This window comes from Molothrus aeneus, chromosome Z, assembly GCF_037042795.1.
Source record: "Molothrus aeneus isolate 106 chromosome Z, BPBGC_Maene_1.0, whole genome shotgun sequence".
NCBI lineage: Eukaryota > Metazoa > Chordata > Aves > Passeriformes > Icteridae > Molothrus > Molothrus aeneus.
Window position 1 is genome coordinate 67397447 of NC_089680.1, and position 24051 is coordinate 67421497.

Below are 24051 nucleotides of genomic sequence, written 5' to 3' on the forward strand. Positions count from 1 at the left end.
GTGTCTGGAATTCTCCCTTCCATGTTTTGGTTCTCCTTTTGTGTGTTTGTACAAAAGACCTGTGAGTGCTTTTGAACAGAATTTGCTTCTCACATTCTGAGCTCAATAAAACCATCAAAACTGAGAGATATGGTAGTGTAATATATGATGAAAGACAGTGATTAAGTTAGATTAACAAAAGGCAACTTCTGTCCTTTTTAGATTTCAATAACCTAAAAAATTATTTGGGGGAAGGAGGTGGTGGGGGGAATAAAAGAGAAAGGAAAATAAAAGAAGCGCTGTTTCAAGCCCAAGCAACAAAACTCTTCAGACAACCTCTAAAAGAGATTAATAAATGATGTGATTACACCTGCATCACAACCACACCTGCATAATTCAAGAAGTGGTAAAAGTCAGTTTTCCTTCAGTGACAAGCAGAGATGCATCTTAGGAATGCATCAGATGGGAAAGAGTTCTCCAACAGCAGGAGCAGGTGTTCACAGTGGCATATGCTACAGAAGTACATGTATTTTGGAATACAAACAAAGTGTAAGTAAAATACAAAAATTTGATTAAAAAAAAATCTCGTCTTTATTTTTCACTGTAAATCAAAGACTATCTTAAATAAAGCACTAGAGTCCCACTTCTCCCTCCAATAAGAAGGAAAATTGAAAAGGGTGTACAATCACTAACCTGCTGAGTCAGCTGGATACTAGGAACTTTCCCATCTGAAGATCGTGTAACAGGCAGTGGAGGGACCAGATCAGTTTTGACACTGGAATTATGATATCACAAAATGGATGTTGCTTTAATGAGGTTAACTATAACTGTGCAGAGGAAGAACAATGAAACTGACACAGACTACTCTATTGATCTGAAAGGCTTCTATCACCTGACTTAGGACATCTGAAAGCTGTCATGCTGATCCTCTGTGGGCACCTTCAGGGTATAGCCCATCCCATTCCTGTCTTTTCCTGGTCTTCGGAAGGAGCCCAAATTGATACAACATCATTGAATAACTGAATGTTTTGATTTTGGAGGGACCATAAAGATCCTCCAGTTCCACCTCCTGCTATAGGCCTGGATACCTTCCACTATCCCAGGTTGCTCAGAGTTCCCTCCAGCCTGGTCTTGGGCACTTCTAGGGATGGGGCAGCCACAGCTGCTCTGGGCAACCTCTGCCAGGGCCCAGCCACCCTCATGGCAAAGACAAGTCTCATATGAAATCATTGGTGTGCCACACCTCCTTCAGAGTGCTATCCAGCTAAAACTAGTCTTCCAGGCTGGGACTGTTTTTCATATTTTTATGGCCTTGCTGCAACCGAAAATGGGGCTATTACTTTTCCATTCATCAGTACTCTTCAGCCTTCTAGGGAAGACTGATCCACCAGATGATGAAAGGGGTTGTACTAGAGTTCCCATGAAAAAAATCACAGGCCAAACACTGATAACATCTTAACTCTATCAAGGATGAAGTTACTTGGAAAGCAACCCATAGATTCTCATCCCCGAAGCAGCTTTATGACCCACCACTAAAGACCAATACAGGTTTACTTCAGCCTTTTCAGTTTTTCTTCCTTTCAAATGGATCAAGAAAACCACTTTGGCTGAGAACAGACCATAAATGTTTTTGGAGTTGTTTCCTTTATGTTTAGCTCTGAAGACATACTATTCAGGGGGTCACCTGAACCCTGTGCCACCAACAAGCCACATTTATGCAGCTTCTTACCACCATGACCTCTGTCAACTTTTGGGCTGCACTAGACTAGTTCAGTGCTAATAACCATGTTCACATACTTCACTTCAGACAGGACAGATCTCTCCCCATCGGAGCACTGGGACCGCCGGTACTGCCGGTAGCTGCGAGGGGAGTGCGAGTGCCGGATGCGGATGGGGTCACCTTGAGTCCTGAGAGACACAGAATTCACAACAGGGTTTGGTAAACCAGATCTTTGGCACAGAACACAAATTCAGCTGCAGACTAAGTCTTCGCATTTCGTACTGAAGTGTAACAGATGGCTTCTTCTTGCACTGGCTGAATTTAAAGGGCTGATGCTTCTTTTTGGAAATCTGCACTTGGAATTCAATGCTTTAAGAGAGCAGAGGTCACAAACTGGCATGCCCATGTTTGAGAATGGAACTTTAATGAAGAATGCATTAATTCATATGTCCTTAACATCAGCCTTTTCTGCCTAGTGGTGTTTGGAAGTACATTATAATGCAACCCAGGATCCCATTTCTGCCACATTCAAGCTGCTTGCACTGACACTTGGAATCCCAAATGGGCAATTATTTCAGTGAAATGGATGTTGGTTCTTAAGGAAATAGCTATGCCCTGGCAGCTGCCCATGACAACCCAGGGAAGGGGTTGCAGAGATTAAAGAGTGCCTTGGATGATTGGAATATTTAAAACAAAGAAGAAGTTTAGGAAAAAAATTATTTTCTTGTTTGCATTCACTTCTTTCTGGTTCTGTAGTTTATAATATAAGTTTCATGGCTAGCATAGGGAGACATACAGAACATACAGATACCTTCATGAGTGTGTGGAATAGATTAGGAGAGATTAAGATGGGTTTTTTTTCTTATTTTGAAAAGTAAAAATATTTGATTTAAGATTATTAAGTATCCCCACCAAACCCATCCTAGGGGAGTATTTGGAATAGATATGAGCTTATAGATTATATGTAAACCCATTCCTATTTCAGTAGGACACAGTTCACAGTAAAGTAAAAAAAGTGGGCTTTTATATTCACAAAAAATAAATTCTGACCAAACTCACTCTACTTTAGTGTATGGAATTTCTTTCAATTGCTCCTCAGATAGGCCAGATGGATCCACAAGGTCCTTCCTATAAAGGGTTAGGAAAAGTAAAAACTGTAACATTAACTGTGAAGTGCAAAAATTTTTATTCTATTTGGCTAAAAATATTTACTAAAACAAGCTGTTGTCAGCCCTGAAGCTATCTTGACATCAAAATAGGACACTTATTTTGAAATAAGTATAACTTCACCATGATTGCTTCAACTGCATGTCTCATCCTGTTCTACCTTCTTCTCACTTCCCTGCAAATCTGATCTTGTTGCTTCACAATATCATGAACATTATGTGTGCTGAACAGTGAACATGCTTTGGAATTGCTAAATATCTTCCTAAGGGGTAATGGGGTGTCATGCTAAAAGTGTCAATATTGACATTTTGGAAGCCACACAGGAATAAATCTCTAAAATTAGGTATTGTTCTTTAATAATTCATTTACATACAATGGTCATCTTTATTCAGTGCACTCAGTGACCTGCAGTATCTTCTACACACAGGAGGTCATTAACATATACATAATTTACTGAAACTAAATCAGTGTAGTGCCACAGTGGATGGGATTTTAATAACTACATTAAAGGCAAACCAAGCATCTCTCAGACCCTACAAGGACCATACTTACTGAATATGTTTCCACAGTTCTTCTTTAGCTTGTACATCTGGGCTTCTCCTATAAATATCAACAAAGAAAACAAAGGCTCAGCTGTGAAAACCATTGTCTGACCATGTTGCTGTCCAAATAACTTTTAACAGCACAGACCCTGCACAGAAATCATGATAAATATAATCCACCAGTGACTTCAATTTTAAGGTTTGTTATCTCAGAAAATTCATTAAACTTCATCGCTGTATTTCAACTGAAAAGTCATTTCTTGAATGACAGGCTCTCAATCACAATTCCAGTTTCACCAGCCTTTATCAAGAGTGTACATAAAATATAAACAACAGCAGAATTCCCCAAGCCAAATCACTGCCCAGTCGCTGCCAACACTTATCCCTCCAAGGACAGCACATTTTGGAATAACACTTCTGAAAAAGGCCCTCAGAAATGTCCTGTGGCCCACAGAGCCCTTGGTGGGCAGAAGGAAGCACAGGCCACAGATCAGCGATCCCAGCCGTTACCCATGGACACCACTGGGAAAAACCTGAATGAAACAACTCCACTGCAATCACAGTGCAGCCTCTCTCTTTCTGGTCATCTCCAAAAAAGGTTTCTGCTCAATTTATGTATTTTTGGTGTCCAATACAAAAAGAAAACCCAGCAACAAACTAATCAAACTAGCAACTATGCCTACTTATGCACCCAAATATTTCAGCAAGTATTCAATTCACACACAAAGAATTTACCAAAAATGGTAATCTCCCTGTTGCAGACATAGAGATGGAGCAAAGCAAGCCTGAGGGGGAGGTTTCACATTTTCTACTAAATCACAGAATAGATGCTTCTAACTAGAACTCCTTTATTTTTACTTTTCTTTTCCTTCTCTATTGCAAGGTAAGTGCAAAACCACCACTGTTGTTTAAGTTGCACCTGGAATTCACCCAAACCCATTCAGAGTAGTAGATAAGTAAAGATTTTAGACAATGGCAAGGACTACATTTGCATTGACAGATCTGGTAACTCTTTTCCTTGTCATTATATAAGCTCAGTGTCAACAGCTAGACTGTTCCACACTATCTAAGATGTGAGGGATGCAACTTTTAGACACATACAGCACACATAAACACGCCCAAAGTTTCTCAAATACTAAGTCTTACACCATCAGGTCATACAGCCTGATCTTTTTTTCTCTTAGGCAAAAAGGCCTAACATATTCAAAGATGCTTTAGAAGGGATATTATCCAAATTTAGATGCAGATCAAGGAGGACAGCAGAGATCTGCATTTTTACCATGTTTGGCTTATTTCCAGACTTCAGCCTAGGAATAATGTTCAGAGACATCTATATGGCAGTAAACACTATACAGCTGATGTAAAGGCAGAATATTTTGGAATGGTGATGTTTTGGGATATTTTTTAGATTTTATAGGAGCAGAAGTACTAGGAGATACTACTTGACTGGTTTATAAACACCAGAGAAGAACCAAAGGGTGAAAAACAATCTAGCATTTGTGTTTCCCTAGTAGGGCTAAAATTAATTAATGCATAACCACCTCAGGCTACAAGACTTTCCAGGCAGGATGATTCTCATCCTTGACAAACTGCTGTCCATTCCAGCTCCTCAGGTTCTCATGATGGCAACAGCTACAGTGTGGGTGGTTTACAGTCCATTTGTTTTCTGTGTTCAGAGCTTTTAAAATATTTTTGTGTTTCTGTTTATTATATTGCATTAAATTTTCTCTGATTTTCACTTCTATCTGTGCCTCCTGCTTTCTGTGACCAGCTCCAGGTATTTTGCTCTGTGATTTCTGCAATTTTCCCCTCTTCCATCCCTGCAATTAGCCTAATAATAAAGACTTTGCTGTACAATACAATTCAGCAGTATGGCATCCCATGGGAAAAAAAAAAAAAGGGGCTAAGCACAATACTCCTAATACTCCTTCACTCCTTCACCCTTCTTGCATTTACTTCTCTTTATTGCATCTTTCCATGCTGCATTTAACTCCCTGATGCAGTAAATTCAGTGGCATTTAAAAGCCTTTTCTCCCCTCAGTTTTGAACTGATTTCTGCCCCCATGTAGCTTCCTGCTCACAAAATAGCAGCTGCAAACCCTGCGATCACCCTGGGGGGTGGAAGATAGGCATCCTCTTCTGAGGCTGAATAATCAGACAGCAGGGAATGTGAAAGCTCCCTGGAAATGCCAGCTTCTCCAGGGAGGCTTTGTCATGCTTACAAGCCCTAGTTTGCCTGAGGAAGGAAAGCCCCAAGGTTGCTCCCTAACCTAGGACCCGCACAAAGCAGGGTATTGTGCACACCACTGACCCATTTGATCAGCTCATGGCTTTTACTTATTCATGGAAATACAGCAGTTCAGGACCTGGCCTTAAGACTCAAGTATCACAAAAGCATCGTGTGAAGCCACACCAACAGTAAGAAATATTAATTGTGGGACAGCGTGGAAAGAGAGTGGTTAAAAAGGAAAACATCTCCATTTCTCCACTTTCTAGGAACTGTGCTTCCTGCTTTCTGTGACCAGCTCCAGGTATTTTGCTCTGTGATCTCTGCCACTTTCCTTCTTTCCATCCCTGCAATTACATTAATAATAAAGCCTTTGCTGTACAATACCAATTTAGCAGTATGGCATACCATGGGGAAAAAAAAGAAAAAAGGGCTGAATACAATGATTCCTCAGACCAAACTTCTCTTAGACTTCACATCCTGCAACTAGTTATTTTCCATCCATTTAAGAAGTGTTACCATACTAGGATAACCTTACAGCACTTATTCAGGTTAGCTCCCCACCAAAGAATATAAAGAAATATGATGCAGATAAAGTAACTTAATTAAGGCGTTTTCTTTCCAAAGGCCTGTTCCCCCTTTCTTTGAAAGTAAAACGACAGAAAGCTTACAAAAAGAAGAGTGAAATGTAAGATGAAATGTAGGTATTGCATATTCTGCACAGGACATTTGTGTTTGTATGGTTCTTAAGAGCCCACAACAAAGCAATTCTTCTGTTAAATCTTTAAAGTCAGATCACAATCCCTCTTTTACTTTGTTTTCATCTTTTTACTGTGAATTTTTTTTAAAACTCACTGGTTTGATATATAGGACTCAGATTGTGCTATCTCAGTATCTGAATCAATACCTTCTGGACAATTTGCATGCTAATAAGTTTCTCTAATGCACAAGAAACCTAATGGGACTTCCCAGTAAGTGATGAATCTCATGGGGGTTTTTTGTTTATTTTTTATTTCGTTTGCACAAGCTGGAACAGCTCTACACATTAATAAGGTCTACATTATTTTTTGTGCCTGCATCTGCACCCTTATTAATATTTCAGTTTGAGTCACAAATGGTAAATTTAAATAGCCATGGAATTTTATGGCCATTCTTCTTAATTAGAAAAAGCCCTTTGGCTACACAGATGTTTTACATGAAGTCTTGAAAATAAACCCTGTGGAACTAGAATTGGGAGCTCTCTGCATTTGCTTATTCCTTGAGGAGAAAGAAAGGTCAAATTCCTGTCAAATACTTTTATTCCCAAGACCAAGGAGACACTACCTTGCCACCACAAATTATTAATATTACTCATTATCAAGCAAATGAAATGCACTATACCAGGCACAGTAACAAACATTTCAGGCACTACTTCACATATCCAAAGGGGAGTTCCATTTAAAAATGCAATAATGGACTTACTGTGAAAGAATTACCCGTTCTACTAAATTTAAGGGTTTGTATCAATTTTTGAATGGGCAAGTTGAAATGACCATTTGACAACATTTAAAACCAAAACAACCATAACCTATGGAATTATGTTTCCTTTTCTTCTGAACTGTATCTAGTCAAGTAAACAAACAGCTGAGCCAAACTAAATGAAATACATTCTCTAATAATGTACTACATGTTAACAGTAAAATGCCTTTTACAAATTTATTTTCAAAAATTAGTTTGGGCTTCTTTCATTGTGGGTTTGTTTGTTTTTGTGGGTGTTTTTTTAACCTGGAGAGTATGATAAAAAGGAGAAACTCATGAATAACTAAAAGAATAGCAAAAGGAAATGAGACACCTTCCAAAATCTTCAGGACTTCCTCATTTCTTTGCTTCCGCTTGGACCTTTTCTTTCAAAGTTAGATGCTTAACATCTATGTGATTTTGCTATAAGTAGTTTAAATGAAATATAACTCAGAATGTCACTGTGCTGGAAAATCAAAGCAATTTCATAAGTTAAGTTAACCACAAGAGGGAACCCGTGCAGTCCAAACAATGAGATTTACCTGGCCTGTGGGTAAAAAAGAAAAGTTGGCTACAAATTTAATTGTAACCATTATTAACTGAGTACATTTCCTAGTTTACAGCACTTTCTGTATATAATAAAACAAACCAAAATCAAATTAAATGAACTGTATTCACTGGATTCCATACAAGTAAGCTTTAATATTCCTAAAGTTTAGTAATATATCATTGTATAATTACACCTAATAACACAAGACTTTTGCACAGCTGAAAGTGAACAAGTCTGTACAAAGCCTGTTAAAGAAGAAATTCCAATACTTGGATCTTTAAAGGTAAATTCTGTTCCTCATAAAGAAATAAAACTCTGCACTGTAAAACTGGAGACAACAAAGAGTTCTAGCGACATGGACAATTGAAGATAGAATTCAAGTGGATTTTAATGCTGGAAACTTCAATGCTGACTAAGATTTCAGTGATACCAAACAGTGTGTCTATGCCCCAAAAACAGGCCGTTTTAGAAAAGAAATATAAATTAAAGGAAACCAACATTTTCATTAGCTTGAGAAAATTAATTTCAAAAGCTGATAATTTCACCATGTCAGATCAGGCTGTAAGCAGGAACAGCAGCGCCTGGCAGTACAGCTCCATCATGGAATCCTGACATTGAGAGGCAATATATCACTGACTGCTGCTTGTCAGGGATAATTTGACATGGAAACATGAGCAGCTGCTTTCATCTGGAACACCACTGCAGATATTATATGATTAAACAGGTGTGCATGTATTCCATTAAAATGTTTGCAGCTATCAAGTAAAATCTCAATGCCTCCACAGATGTGCTGCCCAGAAAAGAGGAATCATTGTACTCATTACAGAACTGATGTTCAATGAGCCACAGAACCAGCCCAGACTTCTTCCCAGGTGATGGACAGAGTTTCTCAGAATCTTTGTTACAAAGCCCTCTCTTCCTTATTTGTGCCCTAAAATTCAAATCACTAAACAAAAGCAATTTGACCACAAAGACAAATCTGCTAATGTGGGAATATGCCAGGTGAAAATCTCTGCTCCTCAGCAGCTGAGGGCCACCGCCACACTGGAGATATTCCTCCTGCTCTTTAACACGATTCAACAGCCTTAATTTACACATCAAAGGGTTCAAGGGTTACATACGATCGAGATCTGTGCCTGGATCGCCGGTAGTTTGGATCTGCTTGGGTTTTCCCCTTCTGCCGCCGCAGCACAGCTTCCCACTGAGGAGCCGAGTCAACCATATCATTTTCCTGCCGCAATCTGCAAAAGAGGTACCAAGAGTTTAGTCTGAGGGCCCTAAGGGCAGGATGCTCTGAGAAGCAATGGGGTATTTCTACCCCCACCCCCCAGAAAATCTGCTCCTGCAATGCTGTACTTAACCTTTAATGTCGCTAAATTTTAACTAATACTCCCAAACTGCATTAGCGTAAGAACTATATAAAAGAAAACCTGCTGATTTGTTATTTAGAAACAGCATGAGCCAAAAATGTAATAATCCATGCCTTTAAGGACAGACCCACAACTTGCATTCTTCTTCCCAGTCCAGGCCGCACATCTGGAATTTTTTCCCTGTTTACATATTCCACTCTACCTCATCTGTACCAAATGGGAGAAGACCCACATCATGCTACAAGGTTCTTCTACTACAACTTTCAGAATCACTTATTGCAGCATGCAACTTCCTAGGATCCAGGGAAAAATCCACTCAGTGAGTCCCCACTCAGAAGAATCATCCTTTCATCCTGACCTGCAACAAAGCTCAGGAAGCATGTGGATCTCCATGGCTCTCCTTCCGCACCATCCCCTGAGGGTTTGGTCCCTGTCATGGCTTGTGTGGATCTAAATGACATACTATGCCTTTTATTCCTTCTTTTTTTCAGGTTTTTTTTTTTAATCCATTAATTAATTGATGGAATGCATTACAGATTGAGCCAAATATCAAAATCCTGTCAACTCAGCACATTTGTCAGCAGGCTGCAGTGATTCCACAATGCCACAGTCCTCCAGGCAGATGCTTCCCACAGTTTTGAGGTTGCACATATGACTGCTGAGATGAAGTGCTATGGTAGTGGAGCAAATGGATATGTTTGTCACAGCAGTGAATTTAAAATTCAGCAGGGATTTCAAAATATCCCTAGAAAACATCTCCCAAGTGTAGACTGTCTGATTGGATGGTATGGCTGGGATACTGGAGAAACCAGGGGGGAAGACTGACAGGTACAACAAATAAAGAAGCCAACAGAGATAAAGGGATTACACTGGAGATGTAGGCAATGCAAAGTATGTTGTTGTTGCTCTTCACTTCAGATGTACTTTTCTCTTTGAGTTTTGAATTGTATCAGGCTAAACCAGCTACACAGGCTTCTGCTTTTCCTTTAATCAGATCTTCTCTTACATGCATAATGAATTTTGAGCTCAATCCCCAGCTACTGTAAACAGACACAACTCTACCAAATGGTATGAAGCATCTGGAGAAGACTGCAACCTCAGGTTTTGATTTCTAAGCAAATCTTTTTAAATCTGTAATCTGCTGACAGGTATTAACATAAACTTCTATCTAAGGATTTAGTAGAAAGACTCACACAGCAACAAGTAATGAGTTGTGATTTTCATCCCAAATAATCCAATTTGTGCTAACAGCAATCATCCCATATGGTAGAGACACCACCAACTGCCTCCCACACACGGCAGCCACTTGCACAAAAATACTGAAAATCTAAATATATAAAGTTAGCATTGCAGCTATTAAAACAAGGGATGTTAGCAAACTCAAAGTACTGTTGCACCACAGCAAAACTCTACTAGATGGAGACATGAAGAACATGCATTTTGCAGTTGCAAAGAAAGGTAGTATGCTCACATTTAACAAGGTAAAAGATGACCAAGGTACCACAATCTCTATATTAGATACATTATTTGAATGCAATGTTCAAATTCTAATCATTTTGGGGCAATTTTTTTAGGGTTTTGGTGACAGAAATGACAAAAAAAAATGCTGAAAGAAATTTAACTCAAATCCTAATTTTCTATTTAAAGATATTTTTGAATAAAAACTGTTGCCCTTGCCCTAAAAGTCCATTACAGTTTTCCTTTCAAAGTTTTCACTGGCACAGGTTGCCCAGAGAGGTGGTGGCATCTCCCACCTTGGAGATACTGAAAAGCTGCATGGGAATGGTACTGAACTACCAGCTCTTGGTGGCCCTGCTGGAGCAGTGGTTGGACCAGATGACAGCCAGAGGTCCCTGCCAGCCTCAACCATTCAGTCACTCTCTAAATCTATCAGATGCATCTTCTAAGTGTAGCCAGGAAGGAAAGTATGCTTCAGTATGTACTGCCTGCTCCTTTAATCTATTTTTATCTACACAATAAATTTTGACCACAGCATTGAAAATGCAAATGTATTTCTTCTGTGATTGAAATATGCTCATCACAGGCTCTTCTTCACTTTCATATGAACATCTGCTTAGGAGAAAACATTTATATAATGGAGTGAAACCTCAAAGACTGAGATCAGGTAAAAAGATCTTCCCCAAGATTTTTCTAGTTTTCTACCTTCAGAAGCTCTATGTTTCTGGTTTTCTCTGATAATTTGTTTTCTTCTGGCAAATAGTTCACAGTGATCTCTTGTCATGTGAAAAATATATTCTACTCTAATGTGATCAGAAGCAAACGTCTTTGGTTAATGTGAATATTCACTATTTTTTTCAACAAAATAAACCACTTTTGTTTCTGGTTGTGTCAGGAACCTGATTACTGTACTGGGAAATAAATTGTATTAGTCTATGCAACAGCAGAAATTTGGGTAACAGCAGTTGCAAGCCTCATTATAATGTCCTATTTAACCCTGCTAGTGCTGGCTCATCTCTGAAAACAGGAAAGTTGCTCAGAGCCTCTGACCTTCCAGCTTGTTATGTTCCTGCAATGGCTGCTAACAAAATGCAGAAATTCATTATGACTGGTTGTTTTCCTGCACCTGCTCACAAGGAAAAAGTCTTAGACTTCCAGCTCATTTAGTACTTGTTTAATCTAACACTGATAATGATCTTTTTTCTGGTCAGATTTCAAGTGATCACCTAAGAACAACAGATGCTCAAACATTAACATTTTTGTTGTATCTTCCATTTCTGAAAACGTGAAAAACTTAGAAACAAGCAAAAAAATTGATCTTTTTTTCTTTTTATTTTAATTCTTTTTTTCCATTAAGTGAGGAAGTGTGGGTAAAAGCCCTTTCATTCTTCAAAAAATGATAAGCAGTACTTAATCCTTCTTAAAATTCAGTCTTTATATTTCCAGGAGTTCTTAAAAACATTCTTGTGGTCAGTCTCTAATTTCTTTCACTTGCTTGTGGAGCTCCCTGCAGAAGGAGTTTCACAAGAGGAAAAAAACCTGGCAAGAGTGTTCTGGGAGAAAGGGATACAAAATACCATTTATTGCTGATCACTGAAACTATATTCAGCATGTCATTTAAACTTCAGCTGGAAAACAAACCTTCCAGGCACACTAGGTTATTGTTAGCCTAGTACCCTACAAGACTGTGCTCTGATTTAGGCAAGCTTCAAAGAAATCTCATGTCTCAGATGTGCTTTATGCCATCCCATGTGAGTGTCACAATGGTTTTTAATATTTCTTTAACTACTGCAAGTCATGCTGAAAATGTAATTATACTACATACTCCTGCTGCACTATATAGCATGCAATTATTTCTCAGACCTTCCAGAGATGTGGAAATCATTTATCACTGAATATAAGACATGAAAAAATGATGGCAGCTCATGCAGACAGTAACTTAGAATCTTCGCCTTAAAACAGCTCCTCTTTTGTCTAGTTACATTTCTCTTGCACTGTGTTTATGCAATATGAGGAAATTCTATGTGCTTTTACAAAGTATATTTTCAGAAATACCTCCAGTATATTGTGATCTCCAGTGCAACATAAAATACACAGCTTTGAAGGGAATTTATAGGAAATCAATAGTTATGTCCTCTTTTTCATACCAGCAAGAAGAAAAATAGAATATATAATACAGGACTTGTTAGCATCACTTGATATGAACTATTGCTGTCCTATTAAAACTTGATGCTGTACACATTTTAGGTTTGGACCCACACCTGACATTTCGGAAAACAAAATCTTTACACAATTAAATACATGAATTTAAAAACAACATTGAGATTCATACCACTAAAATATTTTTACTTCTCAACAGCAATTTTCTGCTTGAAAAAATCTGCACTTGAATTTGTGAGGTAAAAGTATATGCTGAGAATATCATTATCAAGATATTATCCACTTTCTTTGCATTTATACCACAAGTCTTTTGTAAGCGTGCCCTGTACTTGATCTTGTGGTTCATTACTGAGCTCTTCCCAAGGAACAGGAGAGCAGGCATTCATTGCATAATGATGTATTCTGGCAATTATCACTCTTCTTTTTCAGAAAAGGGTCTTCAGCTGCCTCAGGAGGACTCTATTCACATAAAATACATTAAATCCATTTTTACTATGTTTATCTGAGAAAAGTCCATCTCCATTTGTGTGTTTAATGTCTTCCTAAAGACATGAAATTCTTCATGTATTCCTGTGTAAAATATTTAATATATTGTCACCTGTTTCTCTTCTTCCGATGCTCTCTGTTGGAATTTTCAGATTCACTGCCACTGCTGGTGTTACAACGGGACCGTGACCTGGAGAAGAGAAAAGCAACATCTCAGGATGAATTTATCTACCAACACCAAAATTATTGCAGTGCTAAATGAGGAAAGAACAACACTGTAAAGACATTACTCAGAAAACCAGAATTAAAAGACTCTGGAGTGCTTGTCTACACCTGCAAGTCATATTATCTTTTTCTTATTAATTGATTGGAAAGAACTGCTGCAAAAGTAGTGCACCCAGACTGTAGTATCAGGTGAATGCTGTTTTCATTTTGAATAATTTCACTGTTTCATTTATTTTTTAAAATTTTTATTATTTTATTGTTCAGCATTCTTTTTGTGAATGCCACATCAATTTGTTTCTTGGAGGTGTGAAATGTTGCATCTCTAATCTGTATGGCTCTTTTCTTCTTGCAGATTCTGGTACACCCAGCAGAAATGACCCAGAATTCTGTTTGCAGGCAAAACAAAATGCTCACAGGTCTATATATTCTATTCCCTTCAAATGTGTAAGTTCTTAAGTCCTTAGTCTATGGAGTCTGTTCTCCTCTCTATGCTAAATTAGAAAATCATTAGTTCAAATGTCTCTCACTCAAACAAAAATGTGTTAGAAGAACAGGACAGCTAAAATCTAGAAAATCAGTTCAACCCATCTTGTCTGAAGGAAGTGTTAGGCAGCATTGAAGAAACACCAGTAGCACTAGGATTCTGCTGCTCTTTATGGAAAAAAGAAGGCTGCACTACCTACAGGCAAATTCCTCTCTACTACCTGAGACCCTTAAATCTGTGACTGCATTTTGGAGCACACAGACCAGATGTCAGGGCTTTGGTCCTAGAATCCAGGACTCTGCCACTCTACCACTGGCTAAAGCTGGCACTCTCATCACAGTCTGGTTTGGACTATTTGCTCTTTAGTGTGAGGATGGCTTGGGAATGGTTGGATTTGATGATCTGGAAAAGGTCCTTCCCACCCTGAACATTTGATTCCAAAGACAGACATGTTTCTCTGCTATACTGACAGCCCAGCTGATTAATGAGGAAAGCTGGCTGATGTTAACAGGAGCTGGTCTACAAGGATTTAGGCTGAGTTGGAATCAGTGATGGTTTTGCTTCAATGGAAAACAGACTCTTTCTTCTGAAATCTCTGGCCATGAAATAGGAGCTATAAGGGGATAACTCCTGATGATGCTGGTAGAGATACATATTTTCTTATGCCTCCTGGGTTTTCTTTCACTCTTAGTTGACATTTGTAAGAGGGCAGATTTGTTAAACTACACCTCAAACAAGCCAAGGAAACAAAGCACTTCTTAGGTGTGAGTAACAGGTAAGGGGAAGCATTCAATGACAAGGTAGGAAGTGCCTGACTAGCACCTGCTCAGTGCATGTTCTAATGGTTTAGGAAGAAGAGCCCAAGCAGGATGAGAGAAGATTGTTCCCAGAGAACAGCACAGATGCAGCATGGAGCTGTTCTATCTGCTCAGGCACACATCATTCTGCTCTCTAGAGGACTATGTCACTCAGATACACCTGAGAGCCTCATGAAATTCTCCATAATACCAGTGAATTATAGTTGCCTCCAACAAATTGCTGAGCCTTTAAATCCCCTGGTCTATGGCATCTGTTCTCCCCTCTCTTCCAAATTAGGAAATCATTAGCTCAAATAGCTCCCATTCAAACAGAAATGTCTTAGAATAATATGACAGCTAAAGTCTAGGAAAATCAGTTCAACCCAGCTTGCCTGAAGGAAATAAATTTGGTAAAGTGAACTTTCCCCCAGAGAAGGAGCTTCTCCCTGTTGGAAAAGACACCAAGTTTAATTTTTTTCCCCATTTTATAGCTTTAGTCAAGTTTGTTCATCTTTGCCCTGGAGGAAGGAATTGAATTTTTTTTCAGGGCATTGTTCCACTAGGCAAGGCCTGATGAACTTAACATCTTAACAGACTGGGAGTAGCACAGAAGAAACACAAAAGATAACGGCCATCAACAACCATTAATGACCATCAACTCTAAATATCAACCCTGGCATGGTCAGAGACACCTGGTCTGGGAAAGGAAAGATAGGAACAAGGACCAAATTAGCATTGGAGGCAAACAAATTCATATACAATAGAAAACCAAATAGTGGGAACTACATAACTTGAAACCAATGAACACTGAACCAATGAATCTCTATGGGTTTTGACTGTATAAAGTTAGTGAAAAGTCTGGTAAAATATATGTGTAATGGAATTATTTCCTCTGCACACTGAGGCTATGTGAGGATGAAATTATTTCTGTTGTTCTGTTGAGATCCTGGTCAGAACAACATCCTATCCAGAATAAAGTAATGCCTTGATTCTCTAATACTAAAAATTTTGTTGGAGGGTTTTTTGTTTTTCCCACAGTTTCAGTTACATTGTCATCCCCAAACTTCATGTTCATAATTTAAAGCCAGGTTATCATTGCTGCCAGCTAAAAATACACTTTTCTGGGTGAAGCTCAAAGTGGGAATAAAAAATATATGTGTTAATACAGAAAATTGTAACCCCAAAGGAAGAAGGAAGATTAAAAGATGATGTCAAAAAGAGTCACTCAAGCACAATGGAAGAGTGAAGAGCAATAAAAATGCTCTAGAATTGCAGGAGACTTTACACAGCCAAAAAGATACCTTTCCCCAGCCCAGTCTTATCAGATGTTTAATAAATATACCACTAACATCAACATCAATAAGTTGTTTGAGCAACACTGTTCTTTCACACTTCCAGGTCATTAACATGACTCTTCTACATTTTTCAGTATGACAAGAAGTTTTTTCATGGGATTTAAGTAATTTATATCATAAGGTAACCAAACAGCCAAAAATCACAGCATGGCAGGCAAAGTATAAGATAAAACATCCAAATTGATCAAACTCAAGATGAGCCTTTCTCTAACTTTTCAGGAATGAAAATCTGATTCACCTTTTAGATATTGCCCATTGAATTACCTTGTGTTTCTTGTCAGGAAAGCATTTGTGGGGAGACAGAAGGACTCCTGAGCTGTCAGCTGAGTGGCAGCTGCTCATGCTTGTTTGTCAGAATATTATCTTTCACTGAATATTAACTATAATCTTTTATTAAAATGAATAAAATACCAAAAATGGGTAGAAAAAAATATAGTTTCCCATATCAGGTGCAAGAATACATGAGGCCATCCCTATCTCTGACAATTTTAAGGTACCTTTTGTCCTGCATTCCCCTGTTTTCCTTGTCATGCAATATATTTGATATTTTGCAGGTAGAATACATATATACTGTGGCATAAGGAGCCAGAAAGAGGTCATAGTCAGTACAGAACAAATACTGCCTAGGAGGGGGCTTGGAGGGCTGAGGAAAGCTCACATTCTGGCACAGTCTTTTTCTGGTAAAAATGAGAGGAGAATAGCCAAATTGAGAGGAAGTGGAGAAGGTCTTTTGCAATGTACAATAACAAACATGTGGTAAGAGGTCCCTTCTGAGCCCTGAGGCTTTCCACCCGAGATGCTTAACTAAATCTTCCCAGTTTTATGTGCTGGACATCTATCACAAGATTACCACTTAGAGCTTGTAATGTTAACATCCTTCCAGAAAACATTCTGTTATCTCATAGAAAGTACAAAGTACATGAGCACTTTCTCTGGCTTCCCGTGATTGTCCCGAGATGTTTGTATCTCTGCCAGAGCTCCTTTCCCATGCTGCTGCAGTGATTCAGATCCTGGGAGTGCCTCCTCGCCTTCCCAAGCTCCAGAAGCCTCTGACATTGAAATGCGCTCCACTGTCTCTTTATTCCAGCAAGCAGGAGCACAGGAGCAAGGAGGAGCACTAAACAGAGTCATGACAGGCAGATGTGGCAAAAATCTGAGGTTGTTGAAGGTCACACCCAAATTCACACCTGCATTTTATTTGAAATGTAATAACTAGTGAAGTCTGAAATGGGAGATGGAGGCAGGGAGAAGAAGCTTAAAAAAATCGACAAAAAATGTAAAAGACAGCAAGAGGACCATCAGGAGTTACATATGCCTTTGCACTTACCTCTGGCAGGACAATTTATCTCAGATGACAGCACAATTGTTTGCAAAACAGATTAATTAAAAGCGGGTAGGGAGGCTGGAGAAGTAAAAACAAATCTGCAGATTCAAAATCCAAAAGCTAGAAGTTCTGGAAATGACTTTCAAGTTGCAGATAAGCCCTTAGGAAACTTTCACAAGCTGCTTCTGACATGGAGTAGTAACCATGTACTGCAAGACTCTGCTGTGATGAGGCTACACCACAGAGCATTTTAGCAAAAGATAAGAAATCAAAAATAAAAAGATCATAACACAACAAACCTTTTAGACATTTAGGAAGATGAGGGAGAAGAATGAAAGAAGGGAACGCAGTGAACAAAAATATGACCAGTACCTTCAGTATCATTTCAAAGGTGCTATAGATCATATATTTACCTTCTCCTTTGCTTTAAATCTGAATCTTCACCACTGTTTTGATTTTTCCTGTGACATTAAGGAAGTTTTAATGAAGTGTCATAGAGTTACTTAATACAAATACACAGAACTACCCATAAAAAACCCAGTGTTTTAGTTTTTTGATGGATTTTTTTTGCCAGTATGATGTCAGGCAGAGAAAATAGGGCATGTGCTTGTTTTAAACCCTTCAGAACACCTTTACAATAAGCTTTGAAGGCATGATTCCATTCAAGGTCTCATCACAAACCCTTGACTTGCAAAATTCAGCAGAGCATGCTGCCTTTAGAGTTTCCTACTGTTTCCAGCATAGCAGAGTGTGGTGGTTTCCTCTTAACTCCAGTAAAGGGTGGATAAACAGCAGAGCTATTGTTATTAACAGTTGGAAAAAGAAAGTGCATGAATAAAACCAAGACTCAGGAAGGCATAATTAAGTTAAAATCTACCTACTGTTGTCAGTCTTCACAGTCTCACATATGAGATAAAACTTTAAAAACATTTAAAAACCACAGTTCATGTGGTAGCTCAAGAGAAAATTTGCTATTGGCATGAGTGTCCACTGACTAGATCAGCCCAATGCAAATCCCAGATGATAAAACAATTTCCTGCTGCACAGTGCACAAACACTTTTCTTGATATGAGAGATCTTTGCATTGCACATCTCTACTCTTTTGTTTTTACAAAGCCAAAAGAGCCCTTCTGAGAACTAAGGTAGCAATGCACCAGAAGAACTGTGCTGGTTTTGTCTGCAGTGGAGTTAGTTTTCTTCACAGTGGCAGGCATGGGGCTGTAGTTTGGGGTTGTGCTGAACACAGGGTTGATAATATAGAAATGCTTTTGTTATTGCTGAGCAAGGACTGTTCAGAGCCAAGGCCACACTGGGGAGGAGGCTGGGGGTGTGTGGGTGGCTGGGAGGGGACACAGCCAGGACAGGTGACCCCAAACTGACCAAAGAGATATTCCAGACCTTGTAACATCAGGTTCAGTGTATAAAGTGGGGAAAGGAGGAGGAAGGAGGGGATGTTTGGACTGATGGTGTTTGTCCTCCCAAGTAACCCTTAGTATGATGGGCTGTGCTCTGCTGGAAATGGCAGAACATCTGCTCAACAATGGGAAGCAGGGGATTCATTCCTTGGTTTGCTTTGCTTGGGTGTGTGGCTTTTGCTGTGTTTCTCAACTCACAAGGTTTCTATCTCCTACCCTTCTGATTCTCTCCCTGCTGGCAGGGGAGTGAGTGAGGGGACTTGGCTGAGGTTAAAACATGACAAAACCCATTCAGGAAACACAATGCTGTTAGCACCTACAAGGGCTCTATCCAACAGAGCAAATAAACATAACTCCATTGCCTAAGAGTTACACTGATTTATTTGAGGTCACTAAGCATGCTAGTCACTCACTATGGGTGAGTTTCTTCTCTCCTGTCCCAGACAGCTAATGGCAGATAAAAGGTCTGAAACAGTTCAGAAACCTGACAAGGATAAAAGCTCCACATGAAATTGGATTTCCTCATCAATATAGCTGCATTGTCAGAGATGCCTTTGCCAGCTCTGGCTTTGAAGGCCCAACAGGTACTCATTTCAGAGCTGTCAGAAAGAGATGTAACTCTCAGGTGCTGGCTCCTGAGGCAGTTCTAGAAGACTGCAATGAATATGGCACAGTATCTGTGTTTGTTTATACTTCATAACAGATCACAGCACCAGGCATGGTGCCCCAGTGATGAAAACAGCTTCTCAGCAGGACAAATCATCCCAGGTAACACACAGTCTTCTCAATACTCTATTGCTTCAGAATTGTCCCTGTAATTTGCTTTTTGGACATGCTCAAGGACACACTGCACAGAATCTCCACCCATTCTATTTTACTCCTCTAAGTCATTCCATTCAGTTTATACCAATTGAAATTGTCACTAGTTGTACTTTTGCTGGCATCCTTTCTAATGCAAAGTGGTTCTTATATGGGACTGTTGAAGACAGATTTATGGCTCATTTGTGTAATCCTTGGGGCAGTTAAAATTAGGAAATGTACTTATAACACCACTTTGGAAGCTCAAAGAAAGAAAGCAAATCCATCAGGGCTTCCATTCACCATGCAAAAAGAGCTCCAGTAACTAAAGGAATCTTGCCATGCCAATAATGCAACTTTTTACACTTTTAACATCATTTCTCACAACAGCACACAAGCAAACAACCTGGCCAAAGCTTCCTTTCCAAAAACAGCCATGGTGTTCTTGCTCAGGTGTTTTTTTAAAATTTTTTTTAAAAAGCAGGTATGTTTTTTTACTGCCCCCTGGAATAGCCCCTTTCCCAGGATCCAGCTGTGCCTCCACAAGCTGAGCACTGAGCATGCAGAACCTCAGTTTCTACACAGAAAAGCTGGCAGTAGTTAATCCTGAGGCTCTTACCTCCTCCGAACTGGCTGCCCAGACTCATTCTCACTGCCACCAGATGGGTTCCTTCGGCGAGAGTAAGGAAACTTTGGTGATTTATTGCGGTCACTGGCAGAATTATAGAGTCCACTGAGGTTAAGAAGGAAGAGCAAAGAGTCAGCTTTAAAATTTCCAGGGCAGCTAGGCCAGCTGAGATTCAGCTCACAAAAATGAACAGATCCATGCACGCACGCACACACTCATGTACAGGTGAGCATTCGGCTATGTGCGCTTTTCTGGGTGTTAGTGGGTGTTCTATGTAAATGCAGATAGCACTGAACCTTGAAATGTAGGAGAGAGAGGCCTCTTAGCATTGCCAGGTCAACAACTCTAAGCTTACAAAGAATAGATTTTACCTTATTAATATTCTTTTACCATAATAAAATTTCTGTGCTTTAGTATGGCGTTTCCAACCCAAAGCTAGGTATCCTTCATGTTTTCCATGGATGTAAGTATGAACACTTCCCATGTTTTGTCATGACATTTGTCTTCATCACAGAGCTGATGCTTGGGAACAGGAAACAATTCTATCTCCATTTCTCTTCTGTTCATCCATGCAAACCTCTGCCAATGGTATAGAGGTGTTCCAAGCTCTAGCTTTCTTTCTGTTTTCCTTAAAGCCTCTGGCCTTCAAATTGAATCCATTCTTATTCATCTACCTCTGCACACAGCTGATTACAGCACTGCTCTGCACAGGTGAAAAGTTCCCACAGCTCATCTCAATGAGAATTATTAAGAGCTGTGAAAGCCTCTGTGCAACATCCAGCCTGCTTATGTGTCTAAACCTGCATAATGCTTTAGAAATAATAGTTTTGCAAAAACTCAATCCTACCATTGTTTGCTTTCTGCAAGATCAAACCTCCTGCTGTCCTGAGAGCAATTGAAACACTGGAGACAAAGTGACAAGATGACACCACTTTCCTAAATATAACCAAAGGAAGGAGTGTAGCAAAAGAATATTTGCTCACTGCTTTGTTCCTGCTCTAGAAACTACCACTGTTTACAGAAGGAGCACAAGGGGTAAATCATCAGGGTACCCCAAATGACACACCAGATATAGATCTGAATTGTCACAGAAAGGTAAGACCATTCTGGATTACACTTTACATGCTGTCTGGTTCAGTAGCCTGTTTCCAACAGCAGCTGTTAATAGCCAGCTACAGGAAGCAAAACCCTGAAGGCAGCTCCCCAGTGCTCCCTGAGTCCCACACCATTCCCAGTCCAGGGGACCTACTGAGCCAGCTGCTGCACCTCCGTCTTCACAAGCCCTTCAGGATTTTTGTTCCAAGACTCACCCAGCTTCCCTCAGGAATTCACCTCCTTGCAAAGGAGGACCACAGGTCTCCCACTCATGGTGAGTCACTACTGACTGCCTTTTAAACCACTTTCAATAGCTTCACCTGAAGATCCTTATTTCTTTTACTGGAAAAATAGAGTCCTGGTCATTTCCTCTTTTCTCAATATGACTTTTGATTTTCTATACGTCATCCCCTGATATTCCCTCTTTTACATTCTGAAGGAAGATTCCTTTCTGCCTCTGCCCTTGCTCCTTGTACAGATTTACTGCAGAGCCTTTCACATTTTTGATCACCTTTGCTGCTCGTCTCAAAGCCTATGCCTTTTCCTGAGATAAGAACATCAGGAGTGCTTCCAAAATGTGATCCACCAATTTATATAATAGCATCATTCTGTCCTCTTGCTTTACTAATGATTGCTAGTTGTTTTTCTGATTGCTACACAGCTGATGTTTTCTTTGTTATCCATCATAATTTCATAGTACATCATATTAACCAGAAATCTAGGGTTTTTTTTTTTGTCCTTATGTACCTCTCTTTACATTTTTTGACTCAACAGAATATACCCATCTGTCACATTAGGAATCTTTCTGCCACTCTTAACAGACAAATTTCTCACTATCCTAAACAATTTTGTATTGTCACCAAACTTTATTACCCCTTTTTCAAATTCTTTGGCAAATATTCTAAATATCAGAGGTCTATGAACAGATCTCTGTAAAAAGCCACTGCTGACATTCAATCACTGGCTACCTCGTCTTACACATACTTTCTTAATTTTTAACTGTTTATTTATCCATGAAAGAACCTATCTGCTTACGTGCAATACATATCTATTGTGAATCAAATAACACATTAATATATTGTATTAATAACCTTTGACCTTCTGCTGTGGTATGATATTTATTATTGCACAATACCTAAGACATCAAGTCTTGCCTTACCTTTGTGGGCCATTTTCCTCCCATGGAGCACTTGTTTTACTTCTTTGTGTTTCTGGACTGTTTTCATTTTTCATCTTTTTAAAGCTAAATAAGAGTACAGACAAATACACATGTATATATATTAAAAAAAACCTCAAAACATTGTACGCAGATCACATTTTCTTTTATGCTGACCACTTAAAATTTAATTTTAAGACATACAGTTATTAGAGAGATCAACCCTGGCATACAGTTATTTATTTGTCATGTGAAAGAGGGCAAAGAGCTCCTATGTTGAAAAATCTCTCCCATAAAGAGCAAACATAAGGAGAAGGAGAAAGAAGAAGAAGAAAAAAAAAAGAAAAGAGAGAAAAAATAATCTCTGCAACCTCATAATTGTGGCAGCACTGAGTCAGAAAAACAGGTAATGCTGTCTCCAAATAAACGTGAGCAGATACTTAAGCAAGAAGTCTAACAGTAGGGCAAACATACAGCATGATCTCATAGTCGTCCATAATATGCATTTAAAAGACTATTGAATCAGAGCCTTTACCTCCTTTTTATTTTACAAAGCTCTAAATGAAACTTTTTTCCATGGGTTTACTTAAATACCTTTAGAACATTTTTTGATTTTTATCATAAATAGTGCCTAGTAGGAGAATATTCCAGTATCTGGCTATGGCATAAACAATTATTTAATGTTATCTCAAAACTTCCATCTGGTTCAAAACTTCAATCCCTTGTTCCTGACTGTTTCTGTGATTATAAAAAGAAATAAAGAAAAACAAACAGCTATGAATGATGGCTCCCTAAATCAAAAACTCTACCCCTTACTTTTTTTTACACATTTTTAACTGTCTAATCCCTTTTCCAAGTGAAAGAACCACAGACTATTTAATCTCTCCCAGTACAGGAGTCACCACATACCTCAGGTTATCCTTATCGTCTTTCTCTACCATTTTTCCAGGTGTACAGTACATACTTTAAAATGGGAGCAACAAAGTCAGGGGTGATGAAAACTATTCAAAGCATGACAGATCACAGGTTCATAGGTTCACAGAGTAGCATATCCTTCTCATACCCTCCCCAGTAAAGCCTTGGGTTTTATTTTTGCCAGAAAGACATTTTTGTGAAAGAGCTGACTTCACTGACTGCTGCAAGGCAAATTAACATAACAGTCACCTGGCTTGAGAGATATGTCAGCATTTGTAACCAGTCTCCCACCATACCTATGGGAATGAGGGGAAAAAGCAGTATGCTTCAATTCTTCCTTTATTCCTATCATTCTCACAGTGTCAGATTTTACAGCTTCTGACCCATTAACGCTCCCAGAAAATTGCACTTCAAATGCTGGGAAGTGGCTCTTAGCTGAAGCACACCCCTGTCCAAAAGCTTTGCAGAGCTTTTCCTGCAGCACCATCTCTAGAGCTCTTTTCCTGCAGTGCACCTGAGACAGGACAAGGCAGCCACACTGATTTCCACTAAGGTCATCAAGTACTACTGAAAGCAACCCCGTACAGTCATTAATACACCATATAGTTATAAAGTGCAACTCAAGCAGGAAAAATAAAAGCTTTACAGTTGCTTACAGAGAGGAGAATACAAACTGGGAATTCTTTCCCCAGAGCAGGAGGTG

General features: G+C 39.2%; 1 protein-coding gene across 2 annotated transcripts in view; it reads right to left on the reverse strand.

Annotated features, from left to right (window-relative positions):
• EPB41L4A (erythrocyte membrane protein band 4.1 like 4A) overlaps nt 1-24051 on the reverse strand; it is a 119044-nt gene that overhangs the window by 4524 nt on the left and 90469 nt on the right. For both annotated transcript variants that reach the window (XM_066569103.1, XM_066569101.1), the window contains exons 14-22: nt 22437-22520; nt 20174-20287; nt 17755-17802; nt 13269-13346; nt 8804-8923; nt 3419-3466; nt 2759-2827; nt 1777-1887; nt 673-754 (exon numbers count right to left, since the gene is read on the reverse strand). In XM_066569103.1, coding sequence (XP_066425200.1) covers nt 673-754; nt 1777-1887; nt 2759-2827; nt 3419-3466; nt 8804-8923; nt 13269-13346; nt 17755-17802; nt 20174-20287; nt 22437-22520 — 754 coding nt within the window. The remainder of the gene's footprint in view (nt 1-672; nt 755-1776; nt 1888-2758; nt 2828-3418; nt 3467-8803; nt 8924-13268; nt 13347-17754; nt 17803-20173; nt 20288-22436; nt 22521-24051) is intronic.